General features: G+C 36.4%; 1 protein-coding gene across 1 annotated transcript in view; it reads left to right on the top strand.

The window, feature by feature from the left end:
- LOC106057146 (sodium/potassium-transporting ATPase subunit alpha-like) overlaps positions 1-19,247 on the top strand; it is a 40,917-nt gene that overhangs the window by 3,129 nt on the left and 18,541 nt on the right. Inside the window, exons 4-14 of the mRNA XM_056011866.1 lie at positions 1,346-1,459; positions 2,260-2,394; positions 3,562-3,679; positions 5,777-5,911; positions 7,631-7,764; positions 8,868-9,066; positions 9,817-9,928; positions 13,877-14,009; positions 16,202-16,394; positions 17,501-17,676; positions 18,831-18,967. Of these exons, the coding sequence (XP_055867841.1) occupies positions 1,346-1,459; positions 2,260-2,394; positions 3,562-3,679; positions 5,777-5,911; positions 7,631-7,764; positions 8,868-9,066; positions 9,817-9,928; positions 13,877-14,009; positions 16,202-16,394; positions 17,501-17,676; positions 18,831-18,967 (1,586 nt within the window). The remainder of the gene's footprint in view (positions 1-1,345; positions 1,460-2,259; positions 2,395-3,561; positions 3,680-5,776; positions 5,912-7,630; positions 7,765-8,867; positions 9,067-9,816; positions 9,929-13,876; positions 14,010-16,201; positions 16,395-17,500; positions 17,677-18,830; positions 18,968-19,247) is intronic.

The following is a 19,247-nucleotide window of genomic DNA, read 5'->3' as shown; positions in this document are numbered from 1 at the left end:
ATATATTCATAAATATGACAGGCTTTTAGATTTATTAATATTGTGTATTGCATACTGCATATATAGTGAGCCTTGAAAAGTGTAGGGGGCCCACACAAAAACCCCACCTAAGGCTTCCACTTACTAAAATCCGGCACTGGGGTTAAGATAAATGCAGTTAAAGACCTTGACAGGGCGAAATGGTAGAATTGTTGAGATAGTAGGTGAAAGATTTTTATAGCGATGCTGACATAAAAAAAATAATGTGAAATATATTATCAGCTTGTGTGAACACAGCAGACACAAGTCAGAAAGATCACATTATTTCTACCTAGTAATGTCCACAGAATTAACAGAACTTTGTTTAATGGTTTATTTTCTTAAACGAAAAAGGGGGAATATGAAAACAGCGTAAAAATAAAATTACGCAATTGATATAAAACCCGACCTTCTATTTATAAATCGATAAATAACTAAAATTCATATCTCATAGAGTTAGACTAGTAAACATAGAGTCATAGTAGCCTACTCTGCAATGTTTGAGATCGATCATCAAAATTTCGCAATTTATTAACTTTTTTTTCCCCGGTCTTGTGAGAGGCCCCCACTAATTGAAGGCCCTAAGTGGTTGTCTAGTTTACCTATGCCTAAGGCCGGGCTTGGTTGAGCTAGTCTGCTAGAGCATCGTGTGGCTAGGAAGACTTCTTTTTAAAATCTCTAGCAAAATTTATGTTCTAAAACAATTTATTTATGAAAATATATTTTAAAAGTCCAATCTAACATCCTTATATAGCCAGATTTGCTTTTCAAATTTGAAGAATATTTTAACAGTAGATTTATGTTTGACTGCAGCAAAGATTTTTATTTTGAAAGTACCGGTAAGGCTCAGAGTCTACCTAGGATGTGAGGGTGGTGTTGGTCGTACGGGCCTGCACATTTTCCTCCTGTTTGTATTAACTTATTGAACCCAAGATTCCGATGTATCGCTCTGCATGACAAAAGATCAGGCTCTTATCAGCTCGATATTTCAGTAGGCCTACGCTACCAAGCACCTTACTATAGACAGTATGTAATTTAAAAAATCTGACACTATGTAAATATCACATACAAAATTAAAAAAAAAGTAGACTATACAATATCTATTGTGTTTTATTTCTTTTTTTGTATGTGCGTTTTGGAGGGCATCAAAAGAAGAATCAAACACCCTTAGGTACGCCACTGCTTACTGTAATCTTCACCACTATATTTAATAGGTGTATTAAACAAATCTCATGACTACGAAATCTCTTTGAGTTTTGTGAAGAAGATCGAATATGTTTCCATAACATATGAATACTTCATTGTTATTGTTGTTTTTTCCTTCCAGCTCGGGCTAGGGATCGTCTTGATGGCCGTGGTGATTATTACCGGCATATTTACATTCTACCAGGAGTCTAAAAGCTCAGCCATCATGGATTCTTTTAAAAATCTCGTCCCAAAGGTGAGGATAAAAGGAACAAGCAGAAAAGTAGAAAAATACTTTAAAAACTAAAAAAAAAAAAAAAAAAACCCAACTTATCTAAGGAAAATAACTCCGCATTTACAAAAGCTCTCAATAATGTAAAAGATATTTTTATTTTTTCGATATCAGACAAAGTAATTATTTATCAATAATTAATTGACTAATAAAAAAAAAGACTCATGTTTTGTTAGGTACAATAAATAATAGTTTAAAGTTTCAACTTAATCCGAGAATATGTGCGGGAGAAATAACGTGTACAATTATCTAATGGGGCAAAACCCGATATATTTAGCTATATAAGTATAGGATTAATTTCCATTGTTGGTATCAAAGAAAATAAATAATTACCATTAATTAGTGAACTAATTGGTCAATTTTTAAAATTTAGTCATGTATTGTCTTTGCCGATGAATAATTGTGCAAAGTTTTAACTTGATTCGAGACTGGGTTTAGGAGAAATAACGTGTTCAAACCAGACAAACAGACGAGGGTGCCGTGTAGCCATCGCCGAGATGGCTGACAAGTCTAAATCCCAGTCAAGCGCTTTACCACCACGCCCCCTCCCAACGGTTAATATCAACGGGCTTACTTCTGCCTCCACTGCTTCTAATGTGACGTCATTAGATCTCTTTTTATTGCAGCATGCCGTGGTAGTGAGAGAGGACAGTGTTCTTGTAACATGATGTCATTAGATATTTTGTCTATTGCAGCATGCCGTGGTAGTGAGAGAGGACAGTGTTCTTGTAACATGATGTCATTAGATATTTTGTCTATTGCAGCATGCCGTGGTAGTGAGAGATGGCAATGTGCTAAACATCGACTCAAAGGAAGTGGTAAAGGGGGACGTAGTGCGGGTGAAATTCGGAGACAGCATACCAGCTGATATAAGAATAGTGCAGGCACATGGCTTCAAGGTACATTCGAGAGTAGAAACACAACATGGAACATGTAGATAAAATAGAAAGCACATTGAAAAAAGTAAAACAGAACATGAAGAAAAGAACACATTAAAAAAACAGGACATGAAGAAAAGAACACATTAAAAAAGTAAAACAGAACATGAAGAAAAGTAAAAAGAACACATTTAAAAAGTCAAAGAGAACATAAAAAAAAAGCAAATACAGAGCAAGGAAAACAAGTAAAAAAAACAACAACACTTTATTTAAAAAAAAAAAGAAAGCTTTTATTAAGTGTTTCAATTAGTTTGGATCAAACATGTAATTAAATTTGTAATAAGCCTCAGACGGCAATCTATAAAGGGAACTAATTAAGCATATACCACCACTTTCAGTCAAGTACTAATTTCTTTCCCTTATTTGAGATACCAAACAAAGTAATTTTTTACCAATAGTTAATTAACTCTGGTCCCAGACCCCTCCTATGGAAGAAAACCTATAAGGACAGGAGAACCGCCTGATCTGGAAACCACTGCGCGGTTCCTCTCAGATATAGATTTACTGATCTGAACCCTTGGACATGTCAAATAGGAAACTACAAAAAAACACGAAATACATTAACAAATTAGTTCTTTTTTTTTTTTAATTGATTCTTGTGTTGTCAAAATTTCAGCTTGATCCGAGATTTGGGTGTCCGAGAAATAGAGTTGATATAAGCTTTGTAAAAAGAGTAAAACAAAACATGTAGAAAGAAGAGCAAATACACAGCAAGGAAAATAAAAAAGTAAAAGAGAATATGTCAAATAAAAAGTCAAACAGAACATGAAAAAAAAAAACCAACAGAGCATGCCAAGAATGTTAAACAGTTTACGACTCAAAAAAAGCAGAGTAGTCTCAACAGACATTAAATGTCAGTATTTTGTTTTTAAAATATATAATATCGCTGTAATCTGTTTATGTGTTATCTGCTCCAATCATTCTTATTGTGCACTACAAAATACCTCTTCATCTCTCCACTATATTCAATATATTTGTTGGACACGAATAGCAACTCTTCGTCTACTCTCAGAAATGTACGTAAATACAATCTCCCATACCCATAGTTTTTAAAAGGTATACAACTCTTCAATGACCCATACTTTTTAAAAGGTAGACAACTCTTCATTGACCCATATTTCTTAAAAGGTAGACAACTCATCATTGACCGGTGAGTCCGAACCACAGACTAGAAATCCAGAGTTCACACATGACAACCCGCTGGAGACCAAAAATTTGGCATTCTTCTCTACCAACGCTGTTGAAGGTATGCTAAGAGCTGTGGCTGCTGACACATGTCTTCTGTCATCAATGAGAGTGTTTAAAACGGATTTTTTGTATCGTTTCGTGCCATTCCAATGACCATGCCATGAAAAATGATGCGCCTACTCTATAAACTGTCATATCCAGCCCGTGTCGAGGTTCGACCCGACTCCCCGAAGCTTAAATATCTCATATTTTACTTCAGAAATGAACATTATTTTGTGCTAGCACCAGTTTTACTGCAGAGAGTCGCGGGGTTTCATTGGCAGATACCATTTGAGCTTATAACAATCTTAATGGAAGTCCAAAGCGCATATTACATTTTCAGAAAAATTGGCATTTCTTTTAAATTAGCTTTTTTGGGTCGTAGCTGTAAGATTTTGTAATTTTGACCAAGGCTTGTCTGCCCGGGCACCCCTGAGAGTCTATCAGTTAATATATTAGCCTAAGAAATTAACAAGAGAACAAGTAATGGCAATATGTTGACGTCTACTAGTTAACAAGGAAAGTTTAAATAACAAATCAAATCAAATAACATAGGTTTAATGATTCAATGATAGGATAGGACGTAACTGATGGTCATACATAATGATTAAAACTATGTTAGCGCACCTAAGTTATGTGCAAATATATAAATTCTATCTCTTTATGGCCTCCTTCAAGCAACTATGGATCATCTCATAGAAATGAGATGAATGCCTGGACATTAGCTGTGGTCGGAACGATGTCGCCCACACATCAGTTCCCCCCTCTCCACGCAGCTGATGTATCCAAAGGAGCGGCAGTGTCGATACAGTTTGGGGTCAGCGGCGTCGCAGGTTCTGCCAGAGTGTAGCACTGGATGCTGCAAACTGCCTTAGGGTCGCCAGTTCCTGATTTTTCCTTAGGGTTGACTCCCGAAGCCTTTCCCATGATTATGTAAAGCTGCAAGGCAACAGAGGTTTGAATTCAGAGTTTTCCTTCTCCTAGGTGGGTAGCCAGCCATGGCTAACGAGCCCCTCCTGCCCGAAGCTTACTGGTTAACGCGCCAGTTACTCGCCTTTGCCCCTTCTCCTGTTAGTGAGAACAGTTCCGCCGGACTCAATATCGGAGCCACACGTGAAGGCCAGGAGTTGGACTGGCTGTCAGAGGCTATTTGAGACGCATGCCATTAGGAAGCATTTTATAGGTAGTGGAGTGCTTACATCCATTACCACTTCCGGCAATGACAACCTTGCGGAACCTATATAATATAGTTAACATGTAAGCACACCTTAGTCACACTGCAAACAGTCCACTCCGTCCTCGCGATGCCCACAGCCCAATGGATAATGGCCAAGTAGGGTCAATACATATACAGATCAGGCTTGACTTCCTAGAGTCCCAAGCCTGAGTCCTTAAACAAGGAAAAATATGCCTTCCTTGTGACCGCCATTCACATGATAATAATGACAACAACTTTAAACAACGAAGACTTTATAATAACCTAACTTACCCAATACTGGGAATAAACAACAAACAGAAAACTCCAGCCAAGAATCTGCTACCCAAGCAAAACAGAAGCAATATCACCAACAGAGCGCGTCCATAGAAACAGCGCACAAACTATTATGGTGCACCAAAGAAACACGCCTAACAAAGAACCAGCTCCATATGCGCATGACAGAAGCATGTGTGTAGTCTTTCTCTTCGAATTTGACATTAAGTTATGCATCACATATTAGGGAATCGCTCAATTTCAACAGTCATAACAAAAATATATTTTAGTTTCTCGCAACTTCATCTATCTATGTCTTAGAAAAAGAACTAGTTTTGACACTATGTAAATAGAGCTTGCTAAGTGATTGTATATACTAAATACCATATACTTTTTACTGCGTCTTTAAAATTCAAGCTCCAAATACAAACGGTCTACCATGTCTAAAATGTACTTTAATTCACTAGAAAAGGATTGAAGATTGAACCTTGTTCTGTTAAAACCCCCCACAAATATTGAGTTCTGATGCCATTGCTCTACATATGGGAAAAACAAAAAATCAGAAGCGAATTTTGACATTTCATGATGTTAGAAGACATGTTTTCTTTGGTTATTTCCCTTTGCCTGTTTTGTTTTCTTTTCTAGGAACGGCTACAGGCATTGTGATTCTGACAGGTGATAATACTGTCATGGGACGAATTGCAGGACTGGCCTCGGGTCTGGAAACTGGGGATACACCTATAGCGCAAGAGATCGAGCACTTTATACATTTAATCACTGGTAAGAAGCTTACTTACATTTTATATATCAATAAAATGGATGACCTCTTCCTAGTGTAATGTACTAGTTTAGAGAGTATGTTAGTTTTGTTAGACAAATATATTGTGTACTGTTTTTTAGCGACGGTAAAAGTCCTACTCACACCATTATGCAATTTTTCTTTAACTGACTTGCTTAGCCCATTGTTACTAGGCATGTTGGTTCATTATCATTGCAGGGCTAATTATAGAGTTTTTTTTTATTTGGTTTTGTTTCGCTTGTTACCGCTATAAATGTGAATGGACTTTAAAAAAATACTTCAGTTGTACTTTGTATAACTCTTAGTCTGTATTCAATAAATAGAGGAAGGATTTATTGAAGGATTAAGGGCACGACATGGCCTACATTGAGCCAAATATTAAATATCGATTTGCCCTTTTCAGCTTCTGGTTCTTTGCTCTGTGCAAAGGACTTATTTTAATTTTACCCAATTCTATTTGGAACCTAAACATATAGAAGTCAACATCTATTTGGAACCTAAACATATAGAAGTCAACATCTGTTTGGAACCTAAACATATAGAAGTCAACATCTGTTTGTAACCTAAACATATAGAAGTCAACATCTGTTTGGAACCTAAACATATAGAAGTCAACATCTGTTTGGAACCTAAACATATAGAAGTCAACATCTGTTTGGAACCTAAACATATAGAAGTCAACATCTGTTTGGAACCTAGACATATAGAAGTCAACATCTGTTTGGAACCTAAACATATAGAAGTCAACATCTGTTTGGAACCTAAACATACAGAAGTAAACATCTGTTTGGAACCTAAACATATAGAAGTCAACATCTGTTTGGAACCTAAACATATAGAAGTCAACATCTGTTTGTAACCTAAACATATAGAAATCAACATCTGTTTGGAACCTAAACATATAGAAGTCAACATCTGTTTGTAACCTAAACATATAGAAGTCAACATCTGTTTGGAACCTAAACATATAGAAGTCAACATCTGTTGGGAACCTAAACATATAAAAGTCAACATCTGTTTGGAACCTAAACATATAGAAGTCAACATCTGTTTGTAACCTAAACATATAGAAGTCAACATCTGTTTGGAACCTAAACATATAGAAGTCAACATCTGTTTGTAACCTAAACATATAGAAGTCAACATCTGTTTGGAACCTAAACATATAGAAGTCAACATCTGGATTTCGTTTTTTTAAACAACATTCTTTTAAGGATCTTCTGTTCGATATGTTTAATCCATTCTTGTCATGCATGGATCATAGACAAAGTAAACAGTATTTTGCAAACATTTCTGTTCCTGGCTTGAAAACTTGTAAAGCAAGTATATACAATTTAATTAATTGCGAGACATGAGCATACTTGCATACTGCCTCCATAGGAGGCCACTCATACCAAAATAGATATTCCAACTTTGAGGTATGCTAGCAAGACGTGGGGAAAGTTGGAGAGACTCGCCCAGAACCGAGATGCCTGGAGGAAGCTGGTTGCTGGCCTGTATGCCCCACAAGAGACCACAAGCAGAAATGAGATGATGAAGATGTGCTAGGAATATCATTTTCACAATTTATGGGATTATTACCTCTCCCTCCAAATTCTCCGACTCGACGCCTCTGCCTGATATTAACCATGCTATATAATTATATCCCCTGTACTGCCATGAAAAAAAAAAGTAACTTTCTTGTGTTCATTTCTTTACAGGCGTAGCTCTGTTCCTTGGTTTTTCCTTTGGCGTCATAGCTTTCGCTCTAGGCTATACTTGGATCAAAGCAGTAGTGTTTCTCATTGGGATCATTGTAGCCAATGTCCCCGAAGGTCTCCTAGCTACAGTAACAGTAAGTGGCCAGAAACACTGAAGCTGAAAATAAATTTCATTCTGCTAGTAGAGATTCTCATTTATGGCTGAAAAACTATAAATAGCTAGCTTTTTGGTGTATCCCACAGACCTATATATATTGTATCTAATATATATATATATATATAGGTCTGTGAGTTGGTCAATCGCGGATAAGAATATATATATATATTTATATATATTGTTATGTATTAATCACATAACTATATATTCACACAAATTCACGAACTAAAGCCCTTTCCTGTTAATTTCCATTAAGATAATACTTCGAAAATTCTAGATATTTAGTCATCTTATGTGAATTTAAATAGATTGATGACCTAGATCTTTTTAGATTATGTATCTAAAACATTGCAAAATAATAATTATGAGACGAGAGTGCTCTTTTTTCAATGTTCAATTACTAGATCTAGATCTAGATCTAAACATTAAATTATATGTTATATAGTTTAGGGTTGAAAAAAAACTTTACTTCTTATATCTACTTTACAAAACAACGCCGTTTTAAGCTTTTTACTAAATTTTTTGTAGTGTTAAAGATCTCCATGTCCAGTCTAAATATAATATATATAGTTCTGTGATGTATCCGTTGTACAGGATATTGGAAAGGTTGAATTCGATTGCAAGATAATACGATATAGCTGTAAGAAACGTTTTGAAAGATGGACATTTTTACAATTTATTAAGACTAATGCCTGCCGAACGTAGGACACGAGCTCGCAATGGAGGACATGCCCTTCCTTTTGCCAAACTCTAAAATCTAGAAATGTATATTTTCATACACAATCTATAATTAGCAAGCTTTTTTATTGTTTCGGCGTACAGAATACGGATAAGCGAAATATTTTAATAAACCTTATACTAATTTGTGTAAACTTTTCTTTACTGTCGAATTAAATTTTCGACGTCTTTATCTAAAAGCACAAAGTTATTTTCATTTTTTCTAGTTGTCAAAAGTTCTACTCGATATTTTTTTCGTTCAAAACCTCTCCCCATCTTTTTCTGTTTATTTTCTTACGTTTTTATTTAAGCTCCATTATATGGCCATCGCATTTCTTCATATCGCTAATTCTCTGCGTAAAGGTCTGCTTGACTCTGACTGCTAAACGAATGGCCAAGAAAAACTGTCTGGTAAAAAATCTGGAGGCCGTGGAGACATTGGGTTCCACGTCCACCATCTGCTCGGACAAGACGGGCACTTTGACCCAGAACAGAATGACGGTGGCCCACATGTGGTGTGACAAGAAAATATTTGATGCAGACACAAGCGAGGATCAATCAAGTCAGTTAAATAGTGTATCGTAATGACGCGTGGAAATTAGGTTTAATTGGGGATTTCCTTTCGGGGAAGGGCACCACAAACAGAGAGGCGCCTAAAATAAAATTATAGTAGATATTTGAGTTAGGTAATACATTCTTATGTTATTTGTATTACATTATTATTAAATCTTCTTTATTTCTAAGCCTATATTTCTATGTGATGTTCATGGAAAATGGAGGGGGGGGGTCAATAAAGTACCTTGCCCCGGGCGCCTGATTTGCTCTCTATGCCTCTGCCCTTCTTGCTTGAATAAAAGTTGTATTTCTAAAGGGCCGTATTAGCTTGTTCTATTCATTCTGTAGTTTTAGTTATTTATAAAAAGAACTCGCGACTACGAATAATATCATCTGAAGTCACAATAGACAATCAGACAGAGTGAGTTGATACAAGCTTTGTAAATAAAACTATTTAAAGCTGTTCACCTTTAAGTTCCATTGTAACATCGAGATAAGTTCCATTGTAACATCGAGATAAGTCACGTGACGTAACAAATGCAGCGCCATTTTATAACAAACTGTAAAATGTGTGCCAATTTATCACTAAGGTCACTTTTGGGTTTAAAAAGATGCTAAAGTTTGGATAATTTTGTGACATGTGTTAGTGTTTATTAATTTTGCAAGTTCTGGGTTTAAATTAGAGAAAAAGATGACCCTTAAAAATTTCTAAGGTTTTGATGTCTTAATTTCCTATAATACATGTGTGGTAATAAAGTGGTCAACAAGTTTGTACTCACACCTGGTTGGAAGCCTCTTTCCCGATGTGCCATGCTGTGTAACAGAGCTCAGTTTATTGGTGGTCAAGAAAATGTTCCTATACTGAGGCGGTAAGTGTCCTCTTTTTTCACTCTCTCACTATAAGATAAGATAAGATAATTTTTATTGATCCAATCTAATGGAAATTCAGTTCGATAACAATTGACAAGCTCAGCGAAACTACTGTACAAAAACAATATTGATTAAAAATTCGAACAACATTCACACACGAACACACATACACACTCACAACCAGCGCTTTATGAATTAGATTTGTATGTACTTCTCGATGACGACAGCTGATCTTGTAACACTCTGACCGAAAGTGGGATAAAAGAGTTTTTAAATCTTTCTGTTTTAGTCCTAATGGGAAGAGACGACCACTTCGTCCAGATCTTATGTAACAGTGGTCTAATGGGTGAAGGTTGTCTTTAAGAATCATGAGTGATTTGGAAAGGCATCTTTCTTGGAAAAGCTCTTCAAAGAGATGGTAGCATTACTTGAGTGAGATACGATGCTTTTTTAATTAGTCTTTTTATTCTAAGTCTTTTTGCCAGTGAAGTATTACCATACCAGCAGGTGATGGAAAAGTTAATAAGACTGCTGATGGTTGCTGTGTAGAAAAGTTTGATTATTGTTTTGTCTATGTTGAATTTTCTTAGCTTTCTGAGATAGAAGAGTCGCTGGTGAATTTTCGTGTATAGATTTTGACAGTGTTCAATCCATTTCAGTTTGTTGTTGATAGTTGTGCCTAGATATTTATATTCTTGTACTTGTTCTATGGTTTGGTTGTTTATCTGAATTTCTGCAATATGGTCTTTGTTTTTCCTAAAATCAATAATCATTTCTTTAGTTTTCTGAACATTTAAAATTAGAAAGTTATCTAAACACCATTCGTAAAAAATGTTAATTGTTGAATGGTACATATTTTCGTCACCTGCAATAAGGCCAATGATTGCTGTGTCATCAGCAAATTTTATGATGGGAGTGTCAGCTGATAGGCTCTGAATGTCATTTGTGTATATGGTATACAATACTGGTGACAGGACGCACCCCTGCGGCGCTCCAGTGCTAAGTTCTCTCGTGCCTGACACATGCCCGTTCACATATTGTGGGCGTTTGATGAGAAAGTTTAGAATCCAAGCTTGTATGTTTTTGAAGGTCTTCTTCGTTTGAGGCATTTAGGGCACAGCCATCTGCGAATATCAGGTGTCTGATGCAGTCGTATTTTACTTTGGTCCTTGCCTTGATTCTTTGAGCGTTGAATAAACTTGCATCAGTGCGATATCGTAAACCAACTCCTATGCTTTCTGTGCGAAAGGCATTTTTCAGCTTAGCGGTGAACATTATGATGAAAAGCGTTGGAGCCAGCACACAGCCCTGCTTCACGCCATTTGTGACAGGAAAAGACTTGGAGTAGTCCCCGTTGTCTTAAACTCTTGCTTGCATGTCACCATGGAATTGGCGCACCATTCTTATGAATTGATCCGAACAGCCGAATTTGGACATGATTAGCCAAAGGCCTTCACGACTGACGTTATCAAAAGCTTTAGTCAGATCTAGGAATGCAGTATAGAGATTTGAATTTTGCTCTATACATTTCTCTTGGAGTTGGCGGACTGCAAAGATCATGTCAACTGTGCCTCTACATTCTGTATGGTAGTGTGAGATGGTCAACATACATGTACCAAGAGCACAGAGACTAAACCAAAACCAGTGACTCATCTTGGTGCATCCATTGTCCTCCATGACCTGTCATGGACGAGTCATATTACCATTGCCAAGAGCACGTATCGTTAATAATTATTTTTGTCTTGTGCTTGCTTGAGTGTTGTATGTGAATGGGTGCGTGTATCGATGAGGTTCTTTAAATATATATATATAAATCTATATTATAAAGTAGAATGTGAGGGGTATGTATGTATGTATGTATGTATGTATGTTACTTATAGACATCAAAACCGCTTGACCAATCTTGATAAAACTAGGCAGGAATGTTCCTTGGGTACCAACTTAGACCTTAGTGAATGTATTGTAGCCCTAAAACAAATGTAAGACCCTCAAAAAAAAAATAAAGTTGTCCGACTCTATTACAGCTATAGTATTTTATGGATCTAGGCCATGTCTACAATGTTGACATGAGAAAAGATAGAAAGGATTTAGACCTAGATCTAATTTTAAGAAATACACTTTGCGCAGATAGTTTTTTACTTTGACACATGAAAAGACAAAAGAAGATCCATTGATTTCATTATATAATAAAATTAACCTTCAATTTTGTGTTTCAAAAGCATTTTTTACATTAATTAGTTCCTTATATCTGTGATTACAGATTTCCTGACGAACATTCTTTCATTAGACAATTCAGTAATGAATCGCGTACTAAATATTAATTCGTTTAATTGTTTACTTTATAATCCCATCCCTAGATCTAAAACTCTAATTCAACTCTAAGATGATAAAACTTCTCTTCGCACAGATAGTTTTATACTTTAACACATACACATATTAATTAAAGTCCATTCATTTCATATTTTGATCAAATAAACATTCAAATTTGGTTTTCTAAAGCTACATTCGTTTACGACAGCTGCGAAGCCAAGTTGAGATAGGCCTAGATCTATATTCATTCATGAATCGCGTACTAAAAATTATTTCGTTTAATTGTTCACTTTATAATCCCATTCATTTAACAAAGCTATCGCTCTTTTCGTTTTTAATAGATAAGAATGTATCGACTTCGGGTAAACCCATTTTCGCAAACCTAATTTTATTTTCGTAGCGATAGAGAAATAACGTGAAAGGATCATTAGCTAAGTTTAACATACATATAAATCCAATCCACTAGATTATTCAAAAGCATTTTTTACATAAATTAGTTCCTGATATCTACAGATTTCCTGGCGAACATTCTTTCATTAGACATTACCAAATGGTTACACATTAACACATCTCTCTTCTGAGGTCTGAGTCTATTCCTAGGCCTAGGTCTAAAACTCTTACTGAACTCTAAGATGATAAAACTTCTTTTCGCAAAGATAGTTTTATGCTTTAACACATAAACATACTAATTATTGTCCATTCATTTGATATTTTAATCAAATTAACATTCAAATTTGTTTTTCTAAAGCATTTCTAATACATTCGTTCGCTGTTCGCTAAAGCTGCGTAGCCGTGTTGAGATAGGCCTATATTCATTCATGAAAAAAAGTTCACGCATGCGCAGCACAGAACTCTACGTCTACCTCAAGATCTACTTTATACTTTATACACATGAACATACAAAATTTAGTATATTCATCTCAAATTTTAATCAAATATATGTAGGCCTTCAAGCAAATGTTTTAATTTGAAAAAAAAATGGATTTAATTAAGCCTATTAGCTATTTTGATTTGATAGCTTCATTCACACTATTTTTACATTGACACATTCGCTTATTACATTATTATTTCGTTTAATTGTTTACAAAACACTCTCAGTGACTATATCGACAGTAATGCGCAAATAAAGACCCGCGGGTCGCGGGTAACATATGTCTAGTATATTATATAGCAAAGTTCCCCTTTCAGACCATGCGATCTATAGGGCAGATGGTGTTAAGGTCTTCTGTTTCTTTGGCCAATGGTTAAAGAGCAGGCCAACCCTACTAAAGAGTAGTAAAGAGTAGACTCAGGGGTGCCCTAAAAATCCCGAAATTCAAAATCCCAGTCCATCGAGATTCGAACCCAGGTTACATTCATCGTACAACCATAAGAACTGAATTGGTGCACATTTTACTCACAGAAAACAGACCCACCTAGTAAACAACAATTAATGGTAATGAAAAGAAAGTGTGTGTGTGTGTGTGGGAGGGGTATCAACCAAGAAATATTTGAAGCTTTTTTTTTAATGCACGAGTCGAGTATCAAATTTAAAACAATCGCCACCCATGATGCCAGTTCTGTATACGCCATCTTGCGGTTTACAAACATCTGAGATAGCAACAACATTCAAAGCTATTTGTGTCCACGTCTGACAGAGAATGCAATGGGGATGCTTCGGAGATCGCTCTGTTGAAGTGCACTGAGTTGTGTGTTGGTAAAGTGGCTGAGTATCAGAAAAACAATCCAAAGCTGGTGGAGATTCCGTTCAACTCTTCCAACAAATATCAGGTGATTAGTTAACTCTGTTACAAAAACAAATGTTACGTGTGCAGAAGCGGATCCAAAAAAAGACGTAGGGACAATCGTCTCCCAATAAAAAAAAAAATTGGATCCGACTTGCATTCGTGCATTTGAATATGTCATTCGAGAAGTTAAAACGTACTCCTTACCTTTCTGTAGATCTATGGGGGAAAAAACGTAGAATTACGCTAATAATTGTAGTTCTATCTGATGAATTGTACATTGAATGAGGCCTAATATATTCCTAAACTATATGTCTAGGCTTATAGAATGTAATGTGAAAAAACAACAACCTGTAGGTTTATGTAAGCGGTACCTAAAACAACAACTGCACATCTATTTTTAAAACAACGACAACACATCATAACAGTAGAGCTGTGTAAAAAAAAAAACAGCTTGTAGATTTAAGAAAAGAACAAAAATCTAGATTGACGAAATTTACTTTATTCAGAAAAGTAAGCAAAAAAAAAAAGACGTTTATCGTCTTCCCTGGCTGTGGGACTAACTTTTATTATCGTTTATGAAACTTTATATCAACCACGCTACTGAAAGTAACTTCAGCTATTTCGAAGTTGTCAAAAATGAACACTCCCTCCATTCCATGGCTGGCATATATTGATTTTCTATACGGTACCACCACAAAACCTGGGGAGAGTTTTAGAAAACGAAAAGCCAGGTAGCGTCAAATCCAAAGCTGTTTGGGAATGTAAAAGTCTCCAATGACTCTTCAAAATGAGTAGGGTGCAGACTTTTCCCTGCTTTTCATCTTGCAACCTGCGTGCCCGACTATACATTTGTTTACCTCTGTAAGATATAATCACATACTTACTGGATATTCTTCTTCTAAATCCAAAACAATAAATTACAGACGCTATTTCAAAGAAAAAAACAACAACTTGTTAGTCGTATGATCATATTTAACCATATTTGATTCTGAGTCTTTTTTTTTTTTTGGCTGACTAAGGCAACCCGATCCATGCTCTTATGCAGTATTTCCCCAAATTTTTGCCGGTAGCGCCCCCTAAACGAGAAGAATTCGCCTCCTTACTTTAGCTAGTTGGAGACCTCGGGGAGTGCTGTAAGTTTCTCATAGTGGCGTCTAGGAGGGCATTCTAGGTCTAGGATGTCAAGAAAAAGAAAAGATTGACAAACTAATTGATACAAGTACGGTTAATATAAGCTTTGGTTGTTTTGTTTTTTTTCAAAGTATTTTAAATGTTCTTCTTGTACCTGTAAGCTTTGGTTTGTTGTTTAATGAATTAATGCTGGTTTACTTTTTAGTTTTCTGTCCTCACGTGGATCACGGTTATATTTCACGCTAGGGCGGAGCAACTTTATTAATAGAGATACCTTTATTTTTATTATAGCTTTTTTATAGCGCTACTTTCATGCTTATAGCATGCTTAGAGCGCTTTTGGTCCAATCTCCCTAAAACGTATATTGCTACTTTACATATCTGCTTTACAGGTCTACTTTACAATCATTCTTTACAAGATCATTATTCATTATTGTCACAGCTCTCCTATTATATAACTCTATCTACTTATAACTCGATAGAATCTACCTTAGGTCTCGATACATGCGTTTGTCCCTGGTTCAGTTCTAGTTAACGAAATAAAACAATTAAACCACTAGATCAAACACATAAACTTTAATCAGCTTTACTGCATATCACACACGCTGGTCTCTCTCTCACAACAAAACACACTTCCGGTCATTCGCGCAGAATGTAAAAATAGATTAAACATACATACACACATTTATCCGTGACAATTATCCTCAATAATATGGTTATAGTTTCGTAAATAAATGTTACTATGTACTTCAAGGGAAAAGGCTTTTAGAAATGTGACTTTACAGTCCTGAAACGTGCACACAAATTATTAAATAGTTTCTTAAAATATCAATACGTCCATATTTTGAAAAAAATATAACGGTCCAACAGGGTTTTCAATGTGTGGTCCAGTTTGTAAGTATTTTTCCCCCTAAATATATACGATTATACATTGACTGTCACATTTCTAGGAAAATCGTTTTCGGCATACTCGTCCAGTTTTCCAGTTTTCAACCATGAAGAGTTTTCAAGATAATAAGAGAAATATAAAAAATATAAGATAAAAGAACAGATCATATAACACTATAAGTTTGCTTCTAAATCTAGATCTAATGATTGTCTCCAGGTCTCGGTACACAAGACTGATAACACTAGCGATGATCGCCTGCTCCTAGTGATGAAAGGTGCTCCAGAGAGAATACTGGAGCGCTGTTCCTCGTATGTGACATTTGGAGTGGACCACGTTATTGACACAGACTTCTTGAACAGCTTTGATAAGGCGTATATGAACCTCGGCGGACGTGGCGAAAGAGTTTTAGGTAATGTCTAGTAGACTACATTCCAGGCTACGCTCTACCCAGCTTCAACGTGGCGCCTTGGTGGAAACGAGCCCAAGAGGAAACGATTAGGCCAATTAGGGCAGCAAAGCAAGAGTCTCGTAGAGCACATTTATTGCACAGGATGGGGTTGGAAAGCCCTTACAATGGTTAGTCATAAATGGCAAATCACTGGAAACAGTGGTGTGATACATAGATACCAACCTGGATCTCTTCCAAACAGAACGATCTGTTAGAAAAGCCTGGTAAAATAGAGCTCGTTTCTTTTTGCTGGCCTAAAGTCTCAAGAGCTTTTGGCTCCAATCACTGGAAACAGTGGTGTGATACATAGATACCAACCTAGATCTCTTCCGAACAGAACAATCTGTTTAAATAGTCAGATAAAATAGAGCTCTTGTTCCTTTTTGCTGGCCTAAAGTCTCAAGAGCTTTTGGCTCAACTGTACGGACATTTTCAAATGTACACTACATAGATCGCAAGGTCTGAAAGGGGTACTTTACTTCTTTTTTTTAAACATCATTTGAGGGATGTTTTTGCAGTTATTGTTTCGGGTGAAGGTTAGGGTTCGGGTGAAGGTGGGTTGTGATTTTTGACTGGGTAGGACAGAATTAAACGGTTCAAGGGGACAATTTCTATGGGGATAACTGCTAGGAACAAGCAAGTGAAGGTTATTACGTTGTATTTTCTTTGCTTGAAAATGTCTTCATCTGCGACCGATATATTGTTGATGGTTTCCTTCTTCAGTTGTATGCGCTCTGAACTCTCTTGTCTTCTGCGGTAGGTTTAAAATAGATTATGTCCGACTCAGCAGTTTTTGAACAGTAAGTAGTGTTTCTACATCGACCACATTGGCTTCTTGAAGATCAAGGCCTTTTGTAAACACTACAAGGCATCCTGGGAAGAAAACCCATAACAAATTAATAAAATATACTTTAGATTAAGGGTGCTATTTTTGCAAAAACCCAGCACAAATTAATGACAATGTTGATGAGAGAAAGAAAACAGATTGTCGATAAATTCATATGAAATATTCACAAATCAAAAGAAAATATCATTTAGCTTTTTGTTGTTTTGTTATTGTTGTACAGGGTTTGCGGACTTCTTGCTTCCTAAGAAAGAATTCCCTGTTAACTTTAATTTCGACGCAGATAATCCTAATTTTCCACTTCATGGATTAAGATTCCTCGGCTTTATGTCCATGATTGACCCACCCAGAGCGGCTGTACCAGATGCAGTTGCCAAATGTCGAAGTGCTGGGATAAAAGTAAGTTTAATATTCTTCGAATTAGGCTCTTGCTGGAATAAAAGTAAATCATATATACTTCGAATAAAGCTCTTGCTGGGATTAAAGTAAATCATGTATACTTCGAATTAATGTCTTGCTGTGATAAATGTTAATCAGATGCACTTTCAATTAAGCTCTGGGACTTTGATAGACTCTGAAGCTATCTAGGGGACTTTGCTGGTTTGATAAAGTGATTTACAAAATAAATATCAACAACGATAGTTCATTGCATTACAAACCGATTGCACAGTCAAGCCTAACACTTCGATCTCTCAGACGTCATCATTTGATAACAAGTCAAACAAAGTTCCCCTTTCAGACCTTGCGATCTATAGGACAGATGATGTTGAGACGATGTTGAAGCCAACGGTTATCGAGCAGGGTGTCAGGTGGCCAGCACAACGACCAACCGTCTTGACGTTCTCCAACTTAAGTCATGTAGCCATTAGAGTTGGGTGGGCTCAGGAAGCCCTAAAAATCCCGAAATTCAAAATATCAGTCTTCACCGAAATTCGAACCCAGAACCTGCAGGCTAGGAAGCCAATCGCTTAACCATTCAACCACCGCGCCCCCCCCCCCATTTGATAACAAGTCAACCACAAATACACGATGAGGTTACTTCCAACGATTTCAGGTTGCGCTAACCGAAATAATTATTTTGCACGATTAGATTTAACCTCTGACCCTAACCTGTTTTAAACCTTATAAACCAGCGGTTCTCAACCTTTTAAGTTCGGCGACCCCTTTTTACAATCCCCCACTCTACCGCGACCCCCCCCCCTCCGCTCACACATACAGCAATAGAAGAATAGACTAAACAATCCATTTTTTCGATGGTCTTTGGCGACCCCTGGCAAATCGTCAATCGACCCCCTATGGGGTCGCAATCCACAGGTTGCGAACCAACGTTATAAACGATTAAAATGTGTGTGTGTGTCTGTTTGCTATCGTTACGGTTCTATAACCAAAATCGTCAGAACTAACCACGTCACTACCTTTAAAAATTGAAATTAATTAAATGGTAAAATATGTTTTCAATTTTATAGCGCAATCAGAATCAGAATTTTCGTTTACGATTTTTTAAACATTCAATGTCTAAAGTAGTGCATCATCTCTGTTGGCCTCTATTACAGGTGATAATGGTTACCGGAGACCACCCAATAACTGCTCATGCTATAGCCAAAGGCGTAGGAATCATTACACCGAACTGTAAGACTAAGGAAGAGGTTGCGCATGAAAAACAGATCCCTTTAAGCGAGGTGAACCCAGAGTAAGTCAACACTGTACTCTGCTATCGTTCAGGGATAAAATAAACGATTGAAAAGGTGTGATAGGAGTAGGTTGAATAAGCATAGCGATGTTTTTCATTTGGTTCTTCATTTCATTCTCAAACCAGAAAAGGAAACCAGCGTCAAATTAATACATTAGTTCTCATACACCTTCACTTTTTTCCTTCAATCAGCGCACAATTTAATTGAAGCTTAAAACTAAACTTGTGCATTCCTATGAAGTTGAGCTGTGATTTACAAATGTGGCTGGTTTTAGTTCCC

Source organism: Biomphalaria glabrata, chromosome 15 (genome assembly GCF_947242115.1).
Source record: "Biomphalaria glabrata chromosome 15, xgBioGlab47.1, whole genome shotgun sequence".
NCBI lineage: Eukaryota > Metazoa > Mollusca > Gastropoda > Planorbidae > Biomphalaria > Biomphalaria glabrata.
The sequence above is the reverse complement of the archived record's forward strand: the minus strand, read 5'-3'. Positions and strand labels throughout refer to the sequence as shown.